General features: G+C 37.7%; 1 protein-coding gene across 5 annotated transcripts in view; it reads left to right on the top strand.

Moving 5' to 3' along the window:
• Positions 1-17,677, top strand: part of LOC141739827 (dynein axonemal assembly factor 11-like) — a 57,981-nt gene that overhangs the window by 26,576 nt on the left and 13,728 nt on the right. For 4 of the 5 annotated variants that reach the window (XM_074577854.1, XM_074577856.1, XM_074577857.1 and 1 more), the window contains 7 exons: positions 1,289-1,461; positions 2,457-2,656; positions 3,815-4,003; positions 8,936-9,013; positions 11,391-11,456; positions 12,937-13,006; positions 13,867-13,962. In XM_074577854.1, coding sequence (XP_074433955.1) covers positions 1,289-1,461; positions 2,457-2,656; positions 3,815-4,003; positions 8,936-9,013; positions 11,391-11,456; positions 12,937-13,006; positions 13,867-13,962 — 872 coding nt within the window. Of the gene's footprint in view, positions 1-1,288; positions 1,462-2,456; positions 2,657-3,814; positions 4,004-8,935; positions 9,014-11,390; positions 11,457-12,936; positions 13,007-13,866; positions 13,963-14,811; positions 14,845-17,677 lie in introns of all 5 variants that reach the window. The other variant, XM_074577855.1, reaches the window with a different exon arrangement.

Here is a 17,677-nt window from a genome sequence, read left to right as displayed (position 1 = left end):
GAATAATTTCTTACTTGATTTCTTTCTCTTTCTTGAGTCTGAGTAGGCCAGTTGCTGAATCTTTAAAATGTCCACCTTGACAAGGGAACAGTGAAAAAATGGTGGGGTTTTTTTGTTGTTTTATTTTGTTTTGTTTTAAGTCTACAAGAGGATAGCTTAAATCAAATTAAAAAAATAAGCAAATAGGCTAAACACAAATTTGTAACAGTTGAAGAAATAGGTAGTACATTACATATTTTTCAGTTTTTTGAGAAATTTGCATCTGTTTTTATGCCAGTAAATTTTAAGTTCCTCTATCAGGCAGCATTATTTATTATGGTGATTTGTCATTTGCTTAGGAGTCATAAACTTTGGGAGTGAGCCTTGCAAAAATTTGGGTTATTTAAATCCCATAATAAATAATTTTGAGTTGTTTATTTTCTTGCAGATCCATTATGCATAAAATACTTGCCAAATAGACCTGCAAAGGAAAAGAAGTGAATACAATCATGAGCACCGAAGTTGAGGTTGCTTTTAACTAAACTTTTTTACTCTTAGAGTCAAGGTTATGAATCAAGGGGAGATTATGATAAAAGGAGAGGCTGATAAATTTTGGATCCAGATTTTCCAGAGCATCTTGTTAGCTAATTTAGAGTTTCTGTTTATAATGAATCGGTTTTGGTTAACAAACAACATTTTCTGAGTGGTATTCATAATTTAAACGGTGATAAAGCATTTACAACAATAGCTGTGTCCATAGAGTGGAAAACCTCATCTTGTCTTGGAGTGAATTTTTAGATAACCTTATCTTTACACTTGAATAATGTTACCTAAGATTCACGGTACACAGAAATGAAACCCATAATTGATCCTGCTCTCCTGAAGCAATTAGACACTCTTTTAGCCATACAGTAAAGACTCAGTTGAGGAGGGGTGCCAAGGCAATCAGACTGTTAAAACTGAAATCTAACTTATCCGTAAATGAAACATTTAATAGCTCATGTAGTATACCAGCACCGACCACAAAGTTGTGATAGAGATTAAATCTATAATAAGTTTTGCTATTTTGTATTTTATTGAGATTTTCTTTTTTTCTATAAATATTGTGACCTCATAAACTTAAGCTGTGAGTCACTCTTTCACGTGTGGCTTGCAGGAGATGTATTCTGATAGGATGAAACTAGTATACAGACAACAAATGCAGACAGTTTTATATCCAAGTGTGTACATATGTACATTTGTGCATGTGGGTGTGTGTGTCATGTACATATATGTTATGGACAAATTGAATTGTGTTTTTTTCAACCAGGCTGTGAAGAACTGAAGAAACTTGACCTAACAGCAAATTTCATTGGTGAACTCTCCAGTATAGAAACCCTAAAATATAATATACACCTGAATGAACTGTTTCTCGTGGGTAACCCATGTACTGAATTTGAAGGTTATAGGCAATACGTGGTAGCAACTCTTCATCAATTAAAAGTAAGATTTTTAAAAGTAAATTTATTTCCAAATCAATAACCGGGATTGTGGACTGAATATACTAATCTCAAAGAAAATAAATGCCTGTGGTAGGATAACTAGGTGTCTTTTTCTTACTGTCCACAGGACATTGAATTCTGTTCTGAAGAATAAGTGACTACAGTAAATAATGTGATAATAAATTGCTTCTATTCTGACTGAACCACATTCATTTGTTAACTTTTCTGTCATTTTCGTTGGAGAATCTTAAAGTTCTGAAAAAAAAATACACTGTACAGTTTTGGCTTTTTTTTTTCATTTGTTTTTATATACACAATGTATTTTTAAATTATTTTCATGATTGAAGAAAGTTACCAGGTTGTTGGTTCCATACCAACAATATGTACCAAACCAACAGTGTAAGGCAGTAGAAAGATAGAAATTGATGTAAAAATGCACCATATCGCATTGACTGTAAATAGATACTTTGAGATTGAGGTTTTGTATAATGATTTTCTGATATAACGATTTCCTGCCATCGAAACAGGCAGTCCCAGTCCTGAACTATGCTCACACTTTTTCCCTTGGAGAAGCACAGACGCTTGCTTAACTTATTAGGAGTATATTCAGCTCACTTAGTTGGCAATAAACTAACACATCAAAATAAATAATTTTGTAATAATTCCATGAGCTGAATCAAGGTCAGACAACTATCAGAAATGGCTGAAGGGACCCTCTCTGCTGCATAGTCTAATAAGACCAACTGAAATTCCTGGAAAATGCAAAATGCAGCCGTCAGGCACACAAAACCATTTTCAGACCTGAATAGCAACTTATTGTACTTCTTTTTAATACAGTATAATTTACGTAGTGCTATTGAAGTTTCAAAGGTGTATTTTTAATTTTATACAGGAAGTAATTTTTCAAAATTAACCTACAGTTTAATGGATTTATTGGTTTGAATATACTTAAAATTTCTCATATATCTATATTGGTTTTTTTTTCCATTTTTGAAGTGTTTGGATAGTAAAGAAATAGAACGTTCAGAGAGGATTCAAGCACTTCAAAATTATCCAGAAGTGAAACAGAAAATCAGAGAACAGGAACGAGCTTACCTTCTCAAAAGAGCCAGAGAAAAAGAAGAGGCTCAAAGAAGACTGCAAGAAAGAAAGGACAAGAAAGAAAAACAAATGAAATCTAAGCTTGAATTTGACAGGTAACAGCAAGAAACAACAGTTTGTGAGTAAAAGTCATTCATCTCTTCCTTCATTATGAATTTTATTTTTCCTCATTAAAATATAGTTTATATAATTCCACTTAATTTTTTTATCTTTATTGTTGATTCTAGCTGAATTATTTTTCCTCATGCATGCTAACTCTAATGAAAAATATAATTAATTACAAACATAATTAATTGCTGACCTGCAGACAGTACAGAATTTTTGTCCCAAAGCTCCAAGCTAAATTGTCTGGGTGCCAAAATAGTGTAATTGATAGCTTCTTTCAGGAGAACAGCTGGAAATTGTTATTTAAGGTAATGGAGGGGTTCCAGAGAAAGCAGCTGTTCACCTATAATTTCTTTTGCTTTAGAGTTATTAGATATGAAGACTGGAACGGAATATTGCAGATCTTGTGAGATGCAAAAGGCTATGGAATGCTGATTTCTGTACTTCCTCCACCTAATATCACTTCCTCGCTTAATATCACCCAATTACCTAGATAGCAGAAGGATTTTTGTCTGGGGTCATCTTCCACTGCAGTTGCCATCCATCTTATTTTTAACACAATAGAGACTAAGATCCATGGGGCTGGCTGTGGAACTTTCTCCTCACAGATCACATATGTAATATAAATTTAATTTACTCTCTACATTGATAGAGAATTTCTGAAGATTACAGAGGCTTAGAGCTAGGGGGAAAAATGATCCAGGTTCTAAGATGACACTTCAGGAAATGCCTAAGTAAAATGTTACTACCCTATAAAATGTCTAATCTGCTGCTGATTGATATTGGGAATACTTAAACATCACACAGACTGAAGGTTTTCTTTCACCTGAAAGTTGTGGGGGTATCTGAAAATTCTACTCCTGAAATTAAATCTGTTGAACTATCTATCAGGGTTTTCAGAGGGTTAGGCATAACCACAGGATCACTTCTTAGTAAAGTCAATGAAAAACATTATGTTGAAATGTTTCGTTGATTGCTGAAAGAAGCAGAGCAGAGAATGTTGTCCAAATCTATAAGATACTGTTCTTGGTAGGAATTATACAACTGTTATTATTGGGTTAAAAAAATATTATTGGAAGAATTCATTAGCAAGTACTGTTAGTCTTCCTTCGTTTCATTGGGATAATATTCCGTATGGTCTTGTGTAGCCCAGACTCTCTACAGAACAAAGAAAACCATCAGGCAGAAGGAGACAGAGAACAAGAAACATGGAGAACAGCTGAAGATGATGAAGAAGACAGAAGATTTTGGGAGGAGCCTACACCATATACTCCAGAGACTAGATTAGAAACTCACAGATATATTGAAGAAAAACGGAGAGCTAAAGACAATACAAGGTACATTTTCATTTTAATGTACTCTATGACTTCAGGAAGGGAAATTTTTCAAAGGTACAGAGTAGAAGGAGGTGACTGCTTCACATTAAATATGAGAACTGGCAGTTTAAATCCCTGTTGCCAGTGCAAATATACTTATAAAATCTAAATAAAATATTCAGATTGTGTATTTTATTTTCTAAAAGATATTTATGAAACCTTTTATTTTGTTTTTCTCAAATAGAGTTTTTAAATATAATTTCTCTTTTCAACTCCATTTTATGGACTTTAAAAGTTGCACTTTTCTGCCATCTAACTAATGTGTTTTGTGTAGTTTAATGTTTAATATTCTTGCTAAAAACATTTATCCGGAGTGCAGGTTGCATTACATAAATGCCCTATCGGCCAAGCTGCAAAATTTTTGCACAAGTGGCATTTCAGGCACCTTTTCTATGAGATTTAGAAATTTTTTCACATACTTTATCAAAGATATTTGTCCTGAGTAATAAGATTCTTTACATTATCTTTGCTATTTGGCATGGGTGGATCTGAAGATGTCTGGCCCCTGAAAAGCCTTTAAATCTTTCTAAAGTTGCCACTTGTTTTGCTGACCATGGAAAATTAATGCAGATGATAGCAAAAGAAGTTATTTTACTGCTGCTGGCTGATCAGTTCCACAAACATTGTAAGCAATGTCTTTTTCTTTTTTTTTTCCTTTTTTCTTTTGCTTATATAACAGCATCTCTGTGCCAGAGATTTTTCTAGCTGTTCTTTTTAGGGACATGCTTTTTAGAAGATTTTTCAAGCCTAAATATTGAAAAAGTCAGTTCTAGGGAACTATCCAAGAAATCTGGAAATCTGCATGAATTGTTGCTATTATTAATTCAAGGTCTAGCACTTTCCCAGAAGAGCTACTGTGAAACTCAGACTCTAGCTACTTAGAATCTTGCTGTGTTTGGGGATGCCTTGCTCTAGTCAAAAGCAAAATGTGTTCCAAATACTTCCCTCTAAGCATTCAAGGAGAGTCCAAATAGCATTATAATAAAGAATAATTCCTTTCTGAAATTTTCTCAGTTTCCAACAGATTTAAAGGAGTTAAAAATCCTTTCACGGTTCATTTTGTTTTGGTGGTGAGATTTTTGTTAGGTAGCATGAGAAAGGTGAGAACAGAAAAGTGGCCTAACAACTTCAAATCATCCTTGCCGGTGAAATTTAACTTTAATGTAAGTTACTCGGTATAAAAGGATGCTCATTTCAGTATAAAATTGAAACTCTGAAGTTTCTGTGATTCTGTGATTAACTCAATCAGACCAATGGTAAATTTGAACCTATTTATGACATGTTAGCACACATTAAATTTGCCAACTGGGTTATAGTTGGGCAGTTGATAATAAACTGAGCACCTTTGGCTATTGCTAAATGAGTGAATACTTGCAGGTTCATTAAAAAAAAAATCAGAAAAGTGTAAAAGTAGGTCCACAGGATCTCCTGTTTGGCCTTGCCAAAACAAGGCCTTTCAGCTCATCTCAGCACAAAGTTAAACAAGTTACCTTAAAGTCTGATGATTATGACATGACTGAATTTGCTTTGAAATGGTTCACATGAGCAGACAGATTTCATCTAGAAACAGATTACTAACAGGTAAGAGGTAGTAGGAAGTAATTTCCTGGAGCATTTCTGAGAACTGTGTCTTTAGAACAGAGTGGTGGTTCATTTGCTTTGCATTTAAGTGTCAAGAGTAGGGATTCAGGTGTAGGAACTGCTAGCCCACAAATCCCTCATTAAAGCTCTGATTTATACAATAGAATAGGAGTTGTGCATCTTTCTTAGACAGAATTTGTTTTATGTAGTCATTCCAGTAGCTCCACTCAAATGTTTTTATTTCTTCAAATCCATTGTATTTATAGACTGAATCTTTTTTTACGCTTTTTTTTCCCCGAAGGTGATCTAATTTAGGAAGGCAAAAGCCCAGCTGGAGCTCAACTTGGCCACTAACATTAAAGACAACAAAAAAAGCTTTTATAAATACATCAACAAAAAGAGAGCCAGGGAGAATCTCCATCCCTTACGGGATGTGGGGGGGAAAGTTGCAACCAATGATGAGGAGAAGGCTGAGATACTGAATGCCTTCTTTGCCTCCATCTTCAATAGTCAGACCAGCTATCCCCAGGGTGCTCAGCCTTCTGAGCTGGAAGATAAGGATGGAGAGCAGAACAACCCACCCATAATCCAGGAGGAAGTAGTCAATGATCTGCTTCTGCACCTAGACACACATAAGTCTATGGGACCAGAAGGGATTCACCCAAGAGTACTCAGGGAGCTGGCAGGAGAGCTCACCAAGCCTCTCTCCATCATTTATCAACAATCCTGGTCAACAGGGCAGGTGCCAGATGACTGGGGGGTGGCTAATGTGACGCCCATCTACAAGAAGGGTCGGAAGGAGGACTGGGGGAACTACAGGCCTGTCAGCCTGACCTCGGTACCAGGAAAGATCATGGAGAGGATCATCTTGAGTGAGCTCTCATGGCAAGTGCAGGGCAGCCAAGGGATCAGGGCCAGCCAGCATGTGTTTATGAAAGGGCGGTCCTGCTTAACCAACCTGATCTCTTTCTATGACCATGTGACCCGCCTTCTGGATGAGGGGAAGGCTGTGGATGTTGTCTACCTGGACTTTGGGAAGGCCTTCGACACCGTCCCCCACGGCATTCTCCTGGAGAAACTGGAGAATCATGGCATAGACAAGTGTACTCTTCGCTGGGTTAAAAACTGGCTGGATGGCCGTGCCCAGCGAGTTGTGATTAATGGAGCAAAATCTGGTTGGCGGCCAGTCATCAGTGGTGTCCCTCAGGGCTCAGTTTTGGGGCCAGTTTTGTTTAATATCTTTATCGATGATCTGGATGAGGGGATTGAGTGCACCCTCAGTAAGTTTGCAGACAACACCAAACTAGGTGGGAGTGTTGATCTGCTTGAGGGTAGGAAGGCTCTACAGAGGGACCTGGACAGGCTGGATCGATGGGCCAAGGCCAACTCTATGAGGTTTAATAAGGCCAAGTGCCGGGTCCTGCATTTTGGTCACAACAACCCCAAGCAGCGCTACAGGCTTGGGGAAGAGTGGCTGGAAAGCTGCCCGGCAGAAAAGGACCTGGGGGTGCTGGGGGACGTCCAGCTTAACACGAGCCAGCAGTGTGCCCAGGTGGCGAAGAAGGCCAACAGCATTCTGCCTTGTATCAGGAATAGCGTGGCCAGCAGGAGCAGGGAAGTGATCGTGCCTCTGTACTCGGCACTGGTGAGGCCTCACCTCGAGTGCTGTGTTCAGTTCTGGGCCCCGCTGTACAAGAGGGACATTGAAGTGCTGGAGCGTGTCCAGAGGAGAGCTACCAGGCTGGTGAGGGGTCTGGAGACCAAGTCATATGAGGAGAGGCTGAGGGAGCTGGGCATGTTTAGGTTGGAGAAGAGGAGGCTGAGGGGAGACCTCATTGCCCTCTACAACTACCTGAAAGGAGGTTGGAGAGAGGTGGGTGTTGGCCTCTTCTCCCAAGTGAATAATGACAGCACCAGAGGAAATGGTCTGAAGCTGCGCCAGGGGAGGTTTAGATTAGACATTAGGAAGAATGACTTTACTGAAAGAGTGGTCAGGCACTGGAATAGCCTGCCCAGGGTGGTGGTTGAGTCACCATCCCTAGAGGTATTTAAGAAACGTCTAGATGTGGCTCTTCAGGGCATGCTCTAGTGGCAGAGATTGTAGGTTGTCTGGTTGGACTCGATGATCTTAAGGGTCCTTTCCAGCCATGAAATTCTGTGATTCTGTGATTCTGTGATTCTGTAAATCTCATATAATTTATTTCCCTCATTAGTGATTAACCTTTAGGGTTCTCTTAATCTTGAACTTACAGTAAGAAATAGATTTGGGAACACAAAAAGCAGTGTATCACTGTTTTCTTTTTGAGAATTATTTTTTTGATGTGCTTTAGTAGCTATGCACACTATATTGACCAGCTGAAGAGTGGATTAATGCAAAGCAACAATTACAGTACTGTATTTTTAAAGAAAACATAGACATTTTTTACCGAGGTGCAAGCAGATTTTTCCTTTTCATGTTACTAACATTCCTTACTCTTCCTCTCCTTGCTTATCATCTAAACATTTTTACAGGAAAATCCCAGTACTACAAGTCTTAATGATCTTAAAGTGATCTGCTTTGTTCTGTCAGATAAATTTAAGGTAGCTTGTTCATTGCACTAAATGAAAGTCAGATATAGTTTAATTGCTGATATCCAAACATGGATAGTGATGATTAAAGTCTCCACCAGTAATATATATTGTATATTTTGAAGGAAGAACACAACAAAAACATAATAGATGCATCAATAAATAATCTACATGCCACACACTTTGGTCATACTGTGTCATAATTGGTGCTGCTCGTAATCTTTTCACCATTATAATTCTATTTACTAGTGCAGAATAGTGACTGATAGACATGCTATTTAGAGATATGACAAGCATTTGTTCAGTAAAAGAAATTGTTAGCGTGATTAAATTTTTTTTAGAAATGCTTGCAAATCAGTTAACAGTAATGATACCTCATGATTAGTATGACTATTCATAACTAGAAAAACGTCCCATTTCATATGTTTAAGCAAGTCACTGATTTCTTAAGTTATACCACATAAATTTGATATATTACTCTTTGATAATGGACATTGTGACGTACAGAAGAAGTTATTATCAATGTAAGATGTAATATTACAAGCACTTGCTCATCTTTACGTGATGCATTTAACGTGCAATTGGACATTTGATATAACCTGGTTTTTTCCTAAAATAAGTTGTATCCTTAACATCAAATATCAGATAATTCTTACCTCTTGCCATCCTCTTCTTTCTTTTTTGCTATGACATAAAATAATAGAATATGAAATTATAAACCATTTTTCTTTCTGTTTTGTTAAGGGAATCAAAAAAGAGAGAGAAGCCTCCTCGGACATTGGTCACTGCAGAAGGAAAAGTTCTGAATGTGAATGTGCCTAAGTACGTAATGTTAAGAGGCTAAACAGGCTAACCTCTCTATAGTTGATTTGGGCAACTATTCCAAGATACGCGACAATACAAAAATAAGAGGGCTGACAAATTCTCGTTGCAGTATTATATTTCTGGTGGGAAAACTGACCTCTAAAATTATGCTCTGATGCTGGAAAGAATTAGTTTTCAGTAAGTAAAGGTCTTTGATGATAGAAAAGCTTGTTTTTCTGTAAAAGATGTAAGACATTTTATTCTTTTCCCTTCTATGGTAAGGGTCTTTTCTTGAAGCATGTTGCTAATAGTGGAATCTTGCTAATAGCGGTACGATTGGTTTCGCTTGAACGAGGCCTTCCTTTTCTAAAGGGAGAACAGGAGATAGAGAGTGCAAACACTATTTCCTTATAAACGGCTCCCCGGAGAACGGAGACTGATAAAAAGTCACTTACCTGTCTGCTGCCCTCTGAACAAGTTTTTCCATCTTAAGACTGATTTAGCTGCAAAATCAAAGCTAAGAGCATGCTTGTTGTTAGCATGAAGAATGGTTTCTAAATCTTGAAAATTTATAAATCCATGCAATTTCAAGGAATTTGAAAACCTACATTACACGATCGGTGCATAATTTTCAGTGGTGTAGGGAAAATTAAAGGTAGTGGCAGAAGAGCCCATGTGCTTTCCATCACTCCGTTACCAGAAGATACTTACCGTTGTATTGATGTATTTTTTTGTTAAAAATGTGTTCACGGAAAAAAAATTTAAACAATTTTCTAGTTCAAAGAATACAAGTCTAAAATAGCTTACATCTTGCATTAATAGAATTTGATTACATCTCTAAAAAACAGAGACATTTGGAGTAAAGTTCTAGCTATCTTTTTAGAAGAAATCCAGTCCTCTAGATTTCGCTGATAGTAGCAGTCCTGTTTATGTCACCCAAGGTTTCTGGATTAGAATTTTGTGCCCACGTAAAGACAGATCAATGAGCAGTTTTTGTCATGGCTTCAACAAGAATATCACAGCTCTTCAGCGCAATATGGCAATGTATTGGAGAGAAATAAATAAAGAGACACAAGTAGACAGATGGTATTCTCCAAAGTTTTTGCTTCAGTGCGAAAGTCTAATGTCCAAAGCAATGTCCAAGCTTCTCTGATGTTCTTTTGGAAGGTTAGCAAGAGGAATGGCTGCATGCTGCTGAGAACAATTCTGGTTAAACTTCCCTCTAGAAAATTATACAATTATTTTCTCTTTTTCACCTTTCATGTTTTAGTGAATTCTCAAAATGTGTGATGCAGGAAGAGAAAAAACATGAACGGGAAGCAAAGCTGTTTTGCATTCTGTGCAGTTTTCCGTTAAAAAATGCCGATAAACTAAAACCTCCATAAGCTTTCTTACAAGTTGACTGTGTCAGAATACAGGAGAGCAAAGAGTTAAAATGTGTATCTGGCAAATATTTTGATTGATGAAAAAATGTATCATCTAAACTTTTAACATTTGAGCTGCTTTCTGTTACCTGAACCCAAAGTATCTAAGGATTTTAATGTCACCGAAATATTCCAGATAAATTACGTTAAGCAAAACCCTCTAATTTTATACTAATAACTAATTTATAAAAATCTTCTTATTTATAGGTGGGGTTTATTTTGTTTTTTCTCTACTTCAATACATGGGAAATGTTTGAGTATATGAGCAGAACTTGTAAGCCTAGACTAGATCTCCTTACAGCTGTGGTAATAGGTGTTCTTTTCAATTTATAACTGGTAAGATTCTTTCACAATTTTAAGAACTCAGCCAGCAGATCACAAACATGCAGCTGATACAATCTGCAGTCTCATTTTCAACAAATATTATAAAGCTTGTAGAATCAAGGATATCGTGCAAACTGTGTTTTATTTTGAAAATGCACAGGCAGATATTTATACTCAGGGCAAATTAATTGCTATGAAAAAAGATGCATTTTTTTTTTTCTTTTTAACGTATGATAAGATTAGAATTACCAAGTTCCAGGCTTCGCAGGAACTATTTTTTCTATGCAGATGTTAACAGAGAAGACAGATTTCACCAGCAGATGTCTCTCTTTCTGCATTGACAGTCTGATCTGAATTTTAACCGACCTTCAGCAGTATTTTTTTGTTTGTTTGTTTGTTTGTTTCTTGCGGGTTGGGTGGGGAGAACAGAAAGTAAATGTAAGAATGACTTTGGTTCAAATGCCAGTATTGTTTTCTGTTTATGAGGAAAATTGCAACTGCTTCTAAAATGATCACGTGACATAACATCTACATGATATTTGTATTCATCTAAAATTGCTAGCAGTTGAATTTGAATTATGCCATAATGTTTGGTTATTCACTTCAATTGTAATTATCCTGGAGGTGTTTCTTGTTATTGTTATTAGGCTTCATTTCTCTTTGAAAGATGATGAAGAAAACAACCAAATCATCTTGGATCTTGCTGTTTACAGGTCGGTATTTTTTTTCCTCTTAATTTTTGCCATTCTTGAATTCAAATACACAGTTTTTCAAATATACTCCTCTCTGTAATGAGAGGAAAGCAAATAATGAGAGGCAAACAAATAACATAGGGGGTAACCGAATCAATCTTGAAGTTTGTGCCAAAGAAATGAATCTGAATAAACCAAAAACCTTTCAGACTGTTCTGAATGAGTCTAATAGTCCTTTTTGGAATTGATCTTTCCTGCATTCCACAAGCAGGTTTCCTCTACACCAGTGCTTTTAGATGTATGTAAAATCTTTTCCATTCTTCATTTGCAATATTAGGGAATGTGGGGTTTGCCCATTCTCAGGCCCTACAAGTGCTCCAGTAGAGTTCATGTCCTTCTAGTTAAATTCTTCTTCTTCCCAAGACAGAATACATTAACCTTGTCCTATTTTCCTTTCTTTCTGGAAAAAGTCCATGGCCCGTGCTATTTCCCAAACTGTGCCAGGACATTGCCTGGAAGAACTTTGGTTGAACCAGGCCAAAATATGACAAGAAAACCAGATAACTATTTGACAATTCATACTACTAAGCAGTACAGTGGCCTTGCCCACACTTCAGGAGAGAGCTGTAAACCCACAAACTTATTTACCCATAATAGGAACTTGTTAGATTAAAGCTTGAACTAGTTTTATAGCACAGAAACACTATTCATGCCAGGCGTTCTTCCCTTAAAGCTCATTAATTTCCCCCAAAAGAGGCCGGCTCCATGTTCTTTTTGGAGCCTCAGAAAATCCGCTCAGGTGCAATAAAATGTTGGACATGTTGTAATATTCTATGCTTCCTTGTGAGAAATGCAAACTAAAAAGTTTGAAAAACTCATCTGAGAATTAACTTTATAACAGAAGGGAAATAGGGAATAAGTACTTGTGCATTCACTCGTAGGTCACAGAAACATGAGTGTATTTGTCACATGATGAAGAGTAGATATTAAAGTGGAGCTTTTACAGGTCACAAATTTTGTTTGACAGTACTGAAATTTAAAAGTACTGTGTTTTCTGGGCATACAAAGTATTTCTGGTCATTGTTTTCCAGCAAATTCTATGGATAAAGAAGAATTCATTATAATTCACTAGTGAAGTCTTCAGAAAGAAAAATGATAAAATACTTTTACAATTTTAAATAGCAAATAAATTAATTTTCATATTAATGTAAAGCACTAAATTAATAGAAGAAAGACCTTTTCATTTTCCACAGAGATTTTGAATTCTTAGTTGACAGAATTTAGACATTGTTTGAATTGACATTCTGTGAACACACAGGAAGATCATGTTTTTCTTCCAAAGACATTAAATCCTAATAATGTTTCATAGAAATTACTAACTGAAATTAAAGTTTGTATTCTATAAGCTGTGAAATCACCATTTAAGAGTTATATGGTCTGCACTGCTTATTTACTGGACTGTAATGTAGATTGATTCATTTATTTATATCTCATTCTGAAGACACTTGGACACTTCTCTGCTTGATGTTGATGTCCAGCCAACTTACATACGAGTACTGGTGAAGGGAAAGGTTAGTGTTTCCTTACTACATTCATTTCAAATCAAGAGTTAATGCTTACCATAGTTATTCAGTGGGCTCTGGATCTGACTTTTCTGAGTTACTAACCGTGTGCACTTATGCAGAAAAACCATTCGTTCATACTTGCACAATTTTCGACCACGAATAAACTGTGGAAGACCTAACCAGAAGACGAGCAAAGCCTGAAATGAGATTTCTCTCCTTCTCGCTTCTTATTCCCCTCACACAGTGTACCATAATTCACCAAAGAAGAGAGCTTTCCAGTTGCCCGAGGCTAGAATTTAGCAATTTTACAATCTGGAATTTATAGCTGACAGAAACTAATGTATGTATATTCTTTTGAAAGGGCATTTAAGATGTTGTTCCAGTTTTCTCTCTTCTCATTAGTTTTAATTTTATCATCAATTTTTAAAAAAAATTCAAAGTACTTAAACAGTAAACCAAAATCCCTATTTTTGACTGTACCAACTGCATAAACGAAACTTCAGAATTACTTTACGTCTGAAACAGGCTGGATAATCTTTCTCATTTAATTGCTAATATAAGTCAAGCATCATTTTATAACCTTCTTTAGAAATGTCACTTCAGGAATGACAGCAATTCAGGAATACACATATGAATTTACTTGTAAGTAAAAGCTGTTTAGCATGCTAATCATTTATTAGGATTAGTAATACTACATATAAAGTGAGAGGATTTATACCTATACTGTGCTTAAGATCAAAGGATGTGACAGTGATGTTTCTTGATGTTTCTTCACGTGTTCTGTCCAGGTTAATTAAAAAAAAAAAAAAAGGAAAAAAAAAGAGATATTTTAGCATGATATACTTCAATTTCATATTTTCTCATAGCCATTTCAGCTTGTTCTCCCTGAGGAAGTGAAGCCAGACATCAGCTCTGCTAAAAGATCACAAACAACCGGCCACTTAGTTGTCAGCATGCCAAAGGTATGTAAAATAATCTGAGCAGGCATCATACAAAGATACCTAAAATGTTGAGAGTACCTTGGGAATGTTTCTGAATTACAGGTAACATCTGGCTAGCTACAGTTATTCAGTCTAGCTTTTCCCATCAGGACATATTTTCCAAAAAAGGAACATTCCAGAAAGACAATTTAATCATACAGCCAAACCTTAGGATTTAAGATCTCTTTAAAGGAACATTATGAAAATCAGAATTAACAGAACTCTTTGTATTTCCTTCATTTTCAACAAAATCAGCTTTTTATATATGAAAAGAGACTCTGCAAAACATGCAGTATTGTGCAAATGTGTAAGAAGGTGGATTTTTCAAATAACTGAAAATAAGCAACTTACCTACTTTTTTTTCCCCCTGTGAAATAATAAAAACAAATCAATTTTTCAAAATTTTTGTGGCACACAGATGTGGGAAGATAACCTTTTGGTTCGAGGACAGGAATGATACAGTACTCTCACGTCTCAGGTGATCAGAACAAGCGTTGCTTAATTCATTTTCCCTTTGTGTCCTCCCTGGCTGGAAAGGATCCACTGACCGGCTGTACCAAGTATATGTAATCACAGGGCAAGAATGTTATGACAATGTGGTGTTTCAACTGAAAAATGCTGCACACCAGTCCCTAGTACTTAAAGAAGCCTGTCTAGAAGTCATATTCCACTAATATTCTTAATTCTTTGCTCTCCTATCTCACCCATGCTCTGATGTTTGCCTGTATGGTGTTCATGCTGATCAGGATTCGAGTCAGTTGAGAATTCTGCTGGCAAGTAAAAGGAAATTGGCTTAAAATGTGTTTTGTATTCTCTCTTTTCCTTGCCCAGCCCAGTTTTTGCAGTGTAAATGAGAGCAAACTGGTAGGTATGTCCACTTTATTTCCTCTCCACTGTGTGTCTTCCTATGGTTTCGGTAAATGTAGCTTGTACCCTGGATAGCTAAGTGGTATTTTCATAGAACCATAGAATCATAGAATTATTTAGGTTGGAATGGACCTTAACGATCATGTAGTTCCAACCCCCCTGCCATAGGAGTGACACCTCCCCCTAGACCAGGTTGCTCAAAGCCCCATCCAGCCTGGTCTTGAACACCTCCAGGGATGGGGCATCCACAGCTTCCCTGGGCAGCCTGTTCCAGTGCCTCACCACCCTCACAGTGAAAAATTTCTTCCTGATATCTAATCTACCCTATTGCGGTTTAAACCATTCCTCCTTGTCGTATCACTACATGCCCTTGTGAAAAGTCTCCCTCCACCTTGGAGGTCATGCCTTACTGAAGGAGGCAGTGAGAGAGGTAACAGTTGGCCAGCCAGCAACCACTCAAAGTTTAAAGGGCATTAGAGCTTAAATACAGGGAACATGCAGCACTGTGAACCAGAATAAGACAAGGGGCAGAGGGAATCTGAGTGACAGAGGTACCTTGAGGTTTGGGGCTTAACGGGTGGGATGCTGGCATAAACAAGAAGGCATTTAAGGTAGGACTTGATGTTGCCTGGTGCAAGACTGGGTTCTTGGACCTGCAGGAAGAGCAGAGATAGACTGAGGGGCTTGGAGCAGACAGGGAGCTGGAAGTTTTAGGAAGGTAGAGTTCTGGAGGTGAGAATGGTGAGGTTCGGGGAGCTGTGGGAGAGGTTAATCAACTCTTCAACATCATGCTCTTATACCATTATACCTTTGGAAAGTTGGGCTGCTTTTGAGGCCTCTAAGACTGCGTCATATATTTTTGGCTTTCAGAAATAGGGTAACCCTGTCCAAGGATAGTTATAGGAAAAAAACAAATTCTTGGTGCTCTAGCCTGACCCTTCTGCCCTCTAGTAAGTTTCTCCGCTGTGTAGGAGCAGTGGGACATGGTGATACATATGAATCTGCCAGGATATATCAATAACGGCATTTTCTTCTGAAGGATGAACCTTCAGCTGCTATTAGGGGTCATTTCTTTCTTTTTGTGCTTTGATTTAATTCTAAGACTACACAACTAGTATCTGTAACTAAAAAGCTATTTTTCAGCTTCTGGCTTTTCCCCCTTGTGGTTCTATACCTTCTATGTTTTCTTCTGCGCTCCAGTCCCATACCATCTGTCTTTCCCTACATGGACAGCCTCTCATTAAATCACAAACTGTCACTGCAGCACCAAGCATGCAGTTTCACCAGGAGCTTGAAGAATGACGAAAATTGTACTCATTTGCTTAAGATCTGTATTTTGTTCCAAATCCACTCATATGAGAATTTATGCTTTCCTAAATCTATTTCTTTGAAACTGCGTCCTTGACATTTGCCATTTTGATAAAGTAATTTTGAAATCTTTCTGAACAGTTTTGTTTACTATTTACTTGTCTTTTGGATATTTCAAGTACTATCAGTTTTCTATCCCATAACCTGCTTTTATTACTCATACATCTTCCTAGTCTCTTTGTGGATGATCAGTGCCTTAGAAAATGTAAATATTTCAAAGAGTTTCTGGATATATTCAAATCTGCTGCCTGCCTAGAAAGTCAAACCTAAATTGGCCAAATGAATATTATCTCTTCATATTGTGATTGAGAGCTGCCTTTATTCCACTATTAACTTTATATTTCACCTATGTTTCACCTACCTTGATATTTTAGCTACACATACATATTTTACCTAGCCTGAGGGTCTGAAGCCTGTTTCATCTCAGAATGTCACGATTCACAGCTATTTGTGAGACCTGAGGAGAGAGAAGCTCTGTAGAATAAGGAGTTGATGTTCTGAGTTTTGCCTTGGTTTGGTTAAAAACTACTTGTGTAGCTGGGAGACAGAGAGATATGCATGAATGGAATCCTGCGTAGTCTAATATCTTCATTGTCAATGTATGCAAAAACTTGCAGCTTTGCAGAAAAGGATGTGGGAATCTTGGTGGACACCAAGTTGAAAATGAGCTGGCAATGTCTTCTTCTGCCAAAGAAGGTTAATTGTGTGTTGGCTGCATTAGGAGTGTTGCCAGCAGGCTGAGGGAGGCAATCCTTTCCCTCTCTTCAACATTGGTGAGACACGCTTGAAGTAGTGTCCAGTGCTGAGCTCCCCAGTACAAAAGAGACGTGGACATACTGGAGAGAGTCCATTGAAGGGCCACAAAGATAATTAAGGGACTGGAGCAACTCTCCTATAAGGAAAGGCTGAGAGAGCTGGGACTGTTCAGCCTAGAGAAGAGAAAGCTCAAGTGGATCTTATCAACACATATAAATACCTGAAGGGAGGGCACAGAGAGGACAGAGCCAGGTTCTTTTCAGTGGTGCCCGGTGGCAGGACCAGAGGCAATGGGCACAGACTGAAACACAGGAGGTTCCCTCTGAACATCTGGAAACACTTTTTTACTGTGAGGGTGGCTGAGCACTGGCACAGGCTGCCCAGGGATGTTGTGGAGTCTCCGAAATAGGGTTGTTGTGGTCAGGGCAACCGGACAACTGGGCAACTGGCTCTAGGTGTCTCTGCTTGAGCAGGGGGGTTGGACCAGATGACCTCCAGACGTGCTGTCCAACCGCAACCATTCTGTGAGTCTGTGATCCTGTGAACTCCATGGATTTGCTGACTGAAGATGGGTTTGTGCTGCATCGCAGCAATTGCACGGAGCAGGTACAAACCTATTGCTCTTTGTTCTATATCACAGTCACAGAATCTGTTCCCTTCCCTCAGGACTGAATTAGAGTGCATACACTATATTTTTGGGATACAT

Source organism: Larus michahellis, chromosome 2, assembly GCF_964199755.1.
Source record: "Larus michahellis chromosome 2, bLarMic1.1, whole genome shotgun sequence".
Lineage (NCBI taxonomy): Eukaryota > Metazoa > Chordata > Aves > Charadriiformes > Laridae > Larus > Larus michahellis.
Note: the sequence above shows the minus strand (reverse complement) of the source record. Positions and strands in the feature narration are given on the sequence as shown.